This window comes from Cariama cristata, unplaced genomic scaffold (assembly GCF_000690535.1).
Source record: "Cariama cristata isolate BGI_N322 unplaced genomic scaffold, ASM69053v1 scaffold32738, whole genome shotgun sequence".
NCBI lineage: Eukaryota > Metazoa > Chordata > Aves > Cariamiformes > Cariamidae > Cariama > Cariama cristata.
This window is the reverse complement of record NW_009630308.1, coordinates 49,761-59,399: the sequence shown is the minus strand read 5'-3', so window position 1 is coordinate 59,399 and position 9,639 is coordinate 49,761. Positions and strand designations below refer to the sequence as shown.

General features: G+C 47.7%; 1 protein-coding gene across 1 annotated transcript in view; it reads left to right on the top strand.

Moving 5' to 3' along the window:
• The first annotated feature begins 4,427 nt into the window (after positions 1-4,427).
• Positions 4,428-9,639, top strand: part of LOC104165737 (myocardin-like) — a 36,948-nt gene continuing 31,736 nt past the window's right edge. Inside the window, 1 exon segment of the mRNA XM_009705451.1 lies at positions 4,428-4,550. Within this exon segment, the coding sequence (XP_009703753.1) occupies positions 4,496-4,550 (55 nt within the window). The 5' untranslated portion in view covers positions 4,428-4,495.

Here is a 9,639-nt window from a genome sequence, read left to right as displayed (position 1 = left end):
CATAGTGACCAGTACGGTTCCTATAGCCTTCTCAGAGGAGGACCTCAGTGCTCTCAGAGTGGTGGCTCCAACATCACCTGGACAAGGAGCTCCATGGAGAGAAGTGCCAGATAAGCAAGACCATATTGACATGTTGTTTGTGCTGACACAGAGTTTCTCCTCAGCCTCCCTAAGAAAATTCTGGTTTAACCAGGAGATGAGTTTTTAGATGAGATCATATGCAGCAGTTTGAGCCCCTTAGTCACCACTTCAATCTTCTTGCTCCTCCCTTTCACTTTTGGTGTCATTCAGCAGAGTGTCAGTGCTGATTGTTGGGATCTGGGCATTCAGGGGAAGGACTGTCAGTGGCCAACAGGCTGTAGCTGACAAGAAAAAGGTATTAAAGAAAGCGGCAACAATCTCATCCATTCCCTCATGGACTTGTAATGCCAAGGAACAGAGAGCAAAGCCATAACACCAACAATCCTGCACAAGCACTGGTGTTCAGGACCAGCTGTGACACCTGTTATGAGCAAACCCTGGCACTGAGAAACACACTGTGTGAAAGGATGCTTGGGTGCCTCACATGGCTAAATATCTGGGTAAATGCGCTCAGCCAGAAGCAGGCTTACTCTTTCAGCTAGCAGAGAACTACCTATGCGCCCTGGGATACACGGCCAGTACAACCTTCCAGATTCAGTGCTGGTCTGATATGTGCCCTCCAGGGGAACTGCTTAGGAATTGTCTGCAGGTTAATGAAAAGTTCTGAGGAAAGAGTAAGGAGGAACAAAAGCATCCCATTAAAATGGAGGTCTGGTCAGTTAGGTGGGACACCACGTACATCCCTAGAAAATTACCAACCACCATGTCCCCACTAAATCATACCACTTTGAATTAATCTGTGTGAACAGTCAACAAAGAAGTAAGTAGAAGGATTTATTCTGAAGTGCAGATACCATCTCGTTCACTTAGCCTCTGTACAGACTCACAGTGACTCAAGCTCAAGGAACCTGTGATCTTTGCATAAATCCATCTCCCAGGCTTCTATGCTTGGGGAGTTTGCGGGATTCATCCTCTGTTCTGACATGAAAGTAAGGAATTTATCCACATCAAAAGGGCTCTATCTGCCATTGTCTGGCCATCCTCCCTAGTTGAGGCAGGCCACATACCAATTTCTTGATCATTCTGAGATTTTACTAACCTATTTACTTTTTCAGCTGCACATTTTGCAGCCCCTACCCCCTCTAAAAACCTAATAAATGTAGCACTTGTCCTTTTTTTCCTGTTCATCATTGCCCAATGTTTCTACCTCCTTTTCTTGTGTATTCCTGATTTTAATTCATGATAATACTTTGCTTCCTGCCTAGGAACAATCTTGAGTTTTCACCGCACTTGTGTGGGACCATGTGAAAAATTTTCTGAAAGTCAAAACCTGAATTTTTTAATTGGTTCTGGTTTATTCACTGCTTTAGAGGCACCTCCAGACTGCTCTGAAAAATTAGGAGACCACAGCCTGTATGCATCTCGTCCACTAATCATTTTAGTAGTCCATGCTAGGAAAAAAAAGGCCTTTGTCTTAATTTATCATTTAGGGGGGCAATGCATCTCCATGAAAGAGGGAAGACTATGATAGTCAAGGGCTTTAGGGGCCCAGAAGGCTCCTGCACTGTCTACATCCTCAGTGTGGGGTCTTTTACCAAGTCCTCTTCTGTGCATGAGCCTCAGCAGAGACAAGGTGCCGGTGATAGAGGTGATGGAAGAAGCCCACCCAAGAGAGTGTCTTGCAGCAGGGACCAGGCCTGTCCTACCAGCCTCCTCGAAACATCTGACATCAGGCCTGGAGCTCATGTGCCCATCCATCACATCTGCGGATGGTCCTGAAGGGGTAGAGGGACAGATCCAGGGTGAGAGCAGGACATGAGGTGCTGTGCACTTTGGGCAGCTCACCTCTCCTTGCCGATCCTAAGCCAACTCCACTGATGGGCTTTTACTGCCACAGGGAGATCTACCCCAAGCAGGATCACACCGTGCAGTGTCTCCCTTGCGCTCCACTCCTCTTCCACTGAACTCAAAAGATTGGAGATGGTAACTCGCAGGCAGAAAAGGACATGAACGTGAATGACTCCAGTAACAGCAAGAGGGGACTGAGGAAGCAGAGCTTATTCTCACAAGAAGATGTAGCATTGGAGCAAAAGAGTCCCGGAGACCCTCACTCTGGGCTGCTGGGTGACATGTGCATTGTCACGGCTGATGTGAAACCAGGGACCCATCCATCACATCTGCAGAAGTCCTGAAGGGGCAGAAGAACAGAACCAGGGTGAGAGCAGCACATGAGGCATTGTATGGCCAGAGCCTCCTCAGGCAGGTCCAGCTAATGCATGATGAAGAAGACGGTTAAGTACTGGCAGGCTCCAAAGAGAGCAGGGATACCTGAGAGGGGTTTTTATCAGCAGGGGCAGTAAATCATACAGGAGTTTGCAATGCAAAAAAGTACAAGAAACTGCAGTTTGAGACTGTGAGTGTCAATGAGTCCTGTCTTGTCCTTGAGCTGCTCATGGTGTGGTTCTGCTAAATGCTGGCATTTGTTTCAGGACAGCACTACTTACGAGGAGAAGTCTATTAGATGGGACATTTCAAATGTAATGGACTAAACATTAGGAAAAATTAGTAAGGAACAAGTGTTCTGACCACCTTGCTGGACACTGCAGTAGGGCTCTGTTTACTGTCTTGGGTCAATGCTTGGGGATGAATTTATTTCAATAACCTTTTCCCCATCAGACATTAAGGGATGTCCACTTTATCAGATGTAGCATGATGAGGAAATCACATGCCCAGCCCATGACAGGTAGAGGGCTCAGCTCAGGACAGCCTCACTGCATGGACTACATGAGGGTGAGGGACCCCAGCACTTCTCAGGTGTAACTGGGGCATTGCTGGAATCAGAACTTCTGGGACTACTGGGTTTCTAAGACCTCTGGCAAGATGGGCCTACAAGTCTGGGAGCCCTGAAATTCATGCCACGAAACCAAAATGTTTAAGAAACCCCAGGATTAAAAAACAAAACAAAACAAAACAAAACAACCAAACCCCAAACCAGTTCTGAAGGAGTTTTCAGGTGGATGTTTATGACCTAGCAGGAATTTAGGCAACTTCCCAGGTGACACCTATGTGTCAGGGAAGCTGAGACCTGTCCCTGACTTAGCTTGACTTATACCACTTATGTTACAAGGTAAAAGGTGCCATCAGTTCATTTCCTTCCACTTACCTGAAGTGAAACAGATGTGGACTTGGGGACGGGAAGCCTCAAAGGATCTACACTTCTTTACTTTGTGTTTTTGCAAAAATTTTTTCTTCTCTGAGAGAACATTTGGTAGGTGGAGAAGCATCCTCCATTGCAGCTATGTCCAGCACACAGCTATGCCCAACCTCCTTGGGATTACTGCGCTCATCTGTAGCACAGGAAACTTTAAGTCAAAATTTAGCCCTGCTTCATATATTTGGCATTATTCTGAGCGTCTGTGTGTAACAGAACAAGAAGACATGTTCTAAGTGCCTGCAGCATATGCTACCCGAGCCACAGCATATGTAAGCATCTCAAGTGGATAATCCTACGGATGCAGCCACATACTGAGGAGCACCGAGGCGCACAGCTTTGGGCACACCTATGCTGCAAGAGGGAAGCGCAGATGAAACACCTGAGCACTCCTGTGCTCACTTTCAGCTTTCTAGCTTAGCCCCAGGGTCTGTGCAGCCCAGGGCACAGCCTGCTCTGTGCGTCAGCACCCAACCAAGCCAGGTGAGGGGCAGCAGCGGCCGGAGTCACAGCTCCATTTGCCAAGTAGCCACATCCTCTGGCTCCCGGACAGGACAGGGATCCAACACGGCACTCACGCAGAAGGCCCTGCACCCAGCCGTCCCCTTGCCGAGGACACTTGGCCTGACTCCAGCCCTTCCTTCCTCTTAGGGGTACGCAGACGCCAAAACCACTGGCTGCCCAAGCGTGGGAGCCGAGGTTGCAGGGCCTGCCTTGCACCACGCTGCAAAGAGTTAAGCCCTTGCTCTGTTGATATTTCCTAGCGGCTCCCAAAGTCGGCCGAGACGGGGAGCGCTCCGATTGGTTGCTTACCGGCCGGTAGTAATTAGTATCAGATATCAAACTTCTGTCTTTGCTAAGACCCTTTCCGATAGTCGCTGCTCCCCGCTAGACGATGACATCAGCCAGGACACCCATCTGCTGGTAGTAAACTCCGGGCGGGAGGAGGCTCCCGCTAGCTCCACGTTAATTAATTCAACACAGCACAGGGGGAGCAGTTGGAGTCTGTGGAGGGTCAGTGCTGCATGGGACCAAATCTTTCAAAGCCACTTGCTGCTTCTTGCCAGCCAGCTGTAAAAGCACCCAGAGAGTCCAGGAGAGCTGGATGAATCCTGAACACTAGCTGTGGTCTGGTCAGCTTTTCTCTGTGGAGGAAGTTAATGGTTTAAGTGAGGGGCGTCTGGATCTGGTCCCCGAGTCACCATGACACTCCTGGGGTCTGAGCACTCCTTGCTGATTCGGAGCAAGTTCAGATCAGGTAGGGGAAACCTTGAGATTTCTCTTAAAACTTCTCTCTCCGGCAAGCCGCAGCCACAGACTGTTTTGCATTAAATGTTTGGAAGCAGCATGCAAGCAAAATATTCAAGGGGTCGTAGAGCTGTCACGGCTTTGCTTTTACAGAGGTTATTCCGCAAGTGGAGAAGCGCATCTTCCTTCCTCTCTGGGTTTTGGGTTTTTTTTCCTGTTTTTTCATTGTCTTCTATCTATGTCTGTGATTTATTTTGGTAAAACTGCAGTTCCCGGGTCTCCTGCCCTGGCCCTGCTGCAAAGGATTTGGGCAGGAAGCCAAAAGGGCATCTGGGATAAACAAGGTACCTAACACCGTCCGTATATTCCAGGTGCTCTTGTGGGTCTGTCTGTGATAATCGGAGTGAGCTCGGGCCTGATACTCTCTCTGACATGCAGGCAGCTGACTTTGTTCCATTAAGTTGTGACTAATTGGAGAAAAATGAATTTGAAGAAATGCGTCATTTTTAGAAGTAAAAATAACAAATGGAACATGAAAAGTATTTAAAGTGACATCATCAGAGAAATAAAACCGGAGCCACACAATTGATTGCCACTCTCTGAGGGTTTGCAAGCAAAACATGCCTCCGTCTTGTAAGTTAGGGGAAGCACCGGTAAGGGGCTTCTCAGAGGACATTCAGCGTGAGTGAAGGTGAGTGAAGGTGAACTATGGGATGGTCACTTCTAAATCAGACCCTCTGCTGGATATTCATGTCTTTATTCACTGGCTTTATTTATAGTAAGTATGCTGTGTTTGTGAGTGGGTATCTCTGCTTGTAATTTTTTTAGTGACCATAATATATTGTGATATTAATGTTAAAAAATGTTCTCAAGGAGCTTTCTCTGACCTTCCCAGAGGTGAAGTTCTCTCCAGGAATATTATCTGTGAGGATGTTCAGATAAACCAGCTGCATGTGCTGTACGGGACGCTGTAAAACCAGACGGGGTAGTCACGTTGGAACGTGCACCCAATCTGGCAAGTCACCCATGCTGTGTGTGTTTTTGCCTCCTTGTGCATTGTAGATAATGAAATTAGAGATTTATGATACTGATGGTAGACATGAGTAGTGTTATCAGGATCTCTTAGATAGCTGGGTGGTCAACTTAAACTTTGTTTTCTCAGCAAATACAAAGTTGGCAGTTGGTTGAAAACCCAGAGTGTGTGTGCAAACACAAGTGTTCTAGTCTGGCCGAATTATACAAAACCTGGGTCCAGGGCTTTGGTGTGGTTTCCATATCACTCTGATCTTACATTTCATTAGATTAAGTCATTCCTTAGATTTTGTTGGTATATTATGGTACATTGCTGTTCATTTGAAAAAAATCTGTCTGTAACAATTCCTCCAGCAACTACAAAGCAACACTGCCACCTTTCTGACAAGAGCAGGATGGGCCGTGTTACATGTCCCTGCATTCTTTTCAAATGAACCAGTATTGTTTTTAAGGCTCATTTCTGGTTTATTTGTAAGCTGGCTTTACTATGGAACCAACAGTGGGATCTCTAAACATATTTTTCAAATGATTATCCAGTAAAAGTAAACTTTGTGGGTCTTTGAGTCCATAAATTCTTGTGCCTTTCAGCATTTCTAGGGCAGTCAATTTGTGGGGCATTCTTTGGTTCATGACTTATTCCCATAACTGCCATCCCTCACTATTGCCTGGTGAAAGATAGGTTTCCCATATGACAAGATTTCTCTTCCTATTTATTTTGCTTGAGTTGGGCTTGCCAAAATCCCAAATGCATGTCTGCACCTCACTCTCTCCAGTGCTGGGATCACTGCAGGTAATGTGGGACATGGCCACAGCACAATCCTGTTCATTGCAGTCTTGAGATGGGGGAGGAAAGCGGGATGCTGAGGAGTACAAATAAATCAATAATGTTGCTTTCAGTTTGTGCTGGATTTTTAGTAACATGGGGAATAGAGAAGAAAAGCTAGCATTTAATGGTTGAAGTGGTTGAATTTCTTTTATGTGCAAAGTCTCTATGGGATAGAGTTTCCTCTGGTGTCCCTGCCTCTGTGTGCAGACTTCGGTAGATGTAAAGTCCCACAAGGATGCCAGGAGGGTAGTTCTCTGATTTATTTTCCTCCATTCACTTGGAAGTGTGATGAACGTCTCAGACAACCCATCGCCCTGCACCACACCCCCCTGCATGGCTGAGAGGCTGTAACACGCTACAGGACAGCAGCAGTTTACACAGAAAGCTGTGTAGCTTGCACGGAACATGCGAAGGACAACCCAGGAGGGAACAGCCCCTGAAATGCCAAGCCCCAAGGATCCATGTTTCGTGATGCGCCATTGCTTTGGAAATGATCTTGCGCAGGCAGGTGTGAGGCTTTGCTTGCTCCCCAGGTTTGGGAAGGATTAGTTGTGCTCTGTGACTCATGACGAGTCTGAATCCCTTTTGAAGGATTCCAGGCCAATGTTAATGAGGGCTAGAAGTAAATCTTAACAGCTAAACTTTTGCTGTCTCTCCATGACCTGCACACACTGAGCAGCTGAAAGCGATATGTGTGTGTTAAAGGGTGCTAGAGATATATTACTTGCTGCTTGTTTCCTCATCCCAGAATCCCTTTAATCTCTGTGGCACACAGCAGGCAGAAAGTGGAGCAAGGATGTGGCGGCTAGAAGACAGTGGCATATAGGGATCCCTCCTAGAGTGGCTCAAGGATCAGCTTTCCAGTCTCTCACTTCCACCTGGCAGCATCAGTAGCAAGAAAAAGAGTTTGTCCAGGAAAGACTGATCTGGTGGAGGCAGTGGCTTTTTCACACAGTGCCCAGCAATCCTCCCTCGAGTCCCACAGTGTTTTCTCCTGCTCTTCTCTCTCCAGCGGTCCACAATGAAGGACCAGTATAGCTGTGGAGTGTGGAGAGATGGTAGCTACCCCAGTGCAGGGCACCAGGAACCACTCCAGAGGAGACAGATCAAATCACCAACACGCTGTAGGCCTCCAGGTTCCCCTCCCCTTCCTTGAGGATTTGTGTGTGTGGGTTTATTTTGTCTGTTTTGCCAAAGATAAATATACTCATCTGAGGTCATCCTGACAAATTTTGCGGGAATGATGATTCTTCAAGCCTGCCATGCTATCCTATGTGCTCCAATTATCAATGGGATTGCACTAAATCATCTAGGACATCTAAAGTCTGTTCCAGAAACATATTTAACTCTTCCCAAAGACAATCATTTATGTGAAGTGATCTCCTGCTTTGAATACAAACCAATTGTACTTCAGCAGCAGAGAAGCGCTGTCATCAGACAGAGCAAACAAAGCTGGCAGATGCAGACTTACCCTTAACTCTGACCTTTTCTGTCCAGTGATATGGAAAGAGAGTTTACAAGGCCCACATCTGCATAACATCAGTGGTAGTTCAGCTAATTAGTGAGAAGTGAAAGTTTAACACTCTAAATATGGTGCTCTCTAACTGATGACAGTGTTTTGTGATTTCATGAAGTTTTTGTAAAACATTGACTTGATGTAGATAGGTTTACGCTTGGTTTTATTTTTCCAGCATCTTAGACCTTGGTGTTTTAGCTGACAGACCTGTTTCTCTGTCAGTCAGGCATGTGTTATAGGACAGATTGAAATGTACCTTGCTGTGCTTGAGGAGAAGGATGTATGGGCTCCTCACAGGGATGCTGAACAGATGACTCCAAGGAGGGCTGGTGGCAGCCTGTTCTCAGGACCATGACGAGGTTGGAGTTGCACATTATGATGGAACAGACTTCAGAGGGATTTCACAGCTGGTTGTTGTCTAGTGGTGACCTGTGCCCATTCAGTGGTCTGGGCTCCTTGCTAGCCAGGTGTGGTCCTGTGTCTTTTCCAAGGCATCTGCAGGCCCAGACATAGGATTAGAGATGTTGTTCTCACCAATGTAGATGAGATTTTTTTGGTGCAGTGCAGTGCAACCTCCTGGGCAACACACAAATTTGTAGCACATCTGCCCAGGAGAAGGTAAATGCTCCCACCTCTGAAGTGCTGAGCACCACAGGCAAAGGTAAAGCTGGTGTGGCTGGGCCTCGCTCCAATGCAGTACCCAGGTAGGAGAGGACTGATCCAAGCTTCCCATGGCTGTCCCAGCTGAGCAGTGCCATTTTCAGCTGGGCTGTGACTGCCTGAGCTTCATCTCTGCTCACACGGGTTCCACACAGGCCCTGTTGTCAGAGGATAACATGGGCCTGGGGGTGTGATGCTACAGAGAAATTATTTTGTGGTACCTGGCTATCAGCAGAGCAGATGGGCCAAGAGCCATGGAGGGGCTCAGGACAGAGCCTGACCAAGGTGTTTTTGCAAAACAACAGCTCCAGGAAAGCAGGCCCTATGATGATCTGCTGGACCAGTGCTTCACGATATCAGTGGTGGCACCCAGGAGGTTGGTTGGCTTGTCACCTAGCTCAGGGTGACTCCACATTCACCTAAGCACAACCCTCCCGTCAGGAGCTTGATGTCAGCCTGTTGCTCAGCCAAGATGGAGCATCACTGCACCTGGCTGCCCTGCCCATTTGGACATCCTGATTTGAATACAGCTTCCTGCTCCTGATGCAGCTGACAGAAACAGCCACAGCCCCAAGAAAGCCACAAGCAACACGACTGTAGCCTGCCACTGAGCCAGCCCTGTTCCTGCCCTGCTGGGACCTTGGGACAGTTGAAGGTTCCCACGTGCATCTCCCATTGGGCAGCTACTCTCCCCCTGGCATGGTCATGCAAGAAAGCCTCAGATACCATCTGTAAAAACAGTCTCAAAGCCAGCAGCAGTCCTGCCTTTCAAGGGAGGCTGGGTCCAAAACAGGGCTGTTTTCTGCCAGTCAGTATGTGAGCAGAGGCAAGTCACCAGTTTCCTCTGGTACGCACCATGGCCATGGACAAACACATTTCACATTCACTCAGCTGCTGTTTGACATACGACAAAGATGCTGCTGTTGGAAACAGCAGTCCCTCCTCCCCATCACCCCATTCCCAATTTGCTGCCAATTCCCCCCTGGCCCTAGCAGAGCAGTCCCCATCCTATGCACCACTGAGCTGCACTCATGCTCCTCAAACCCCAGCTCTGGGCCACGAAGA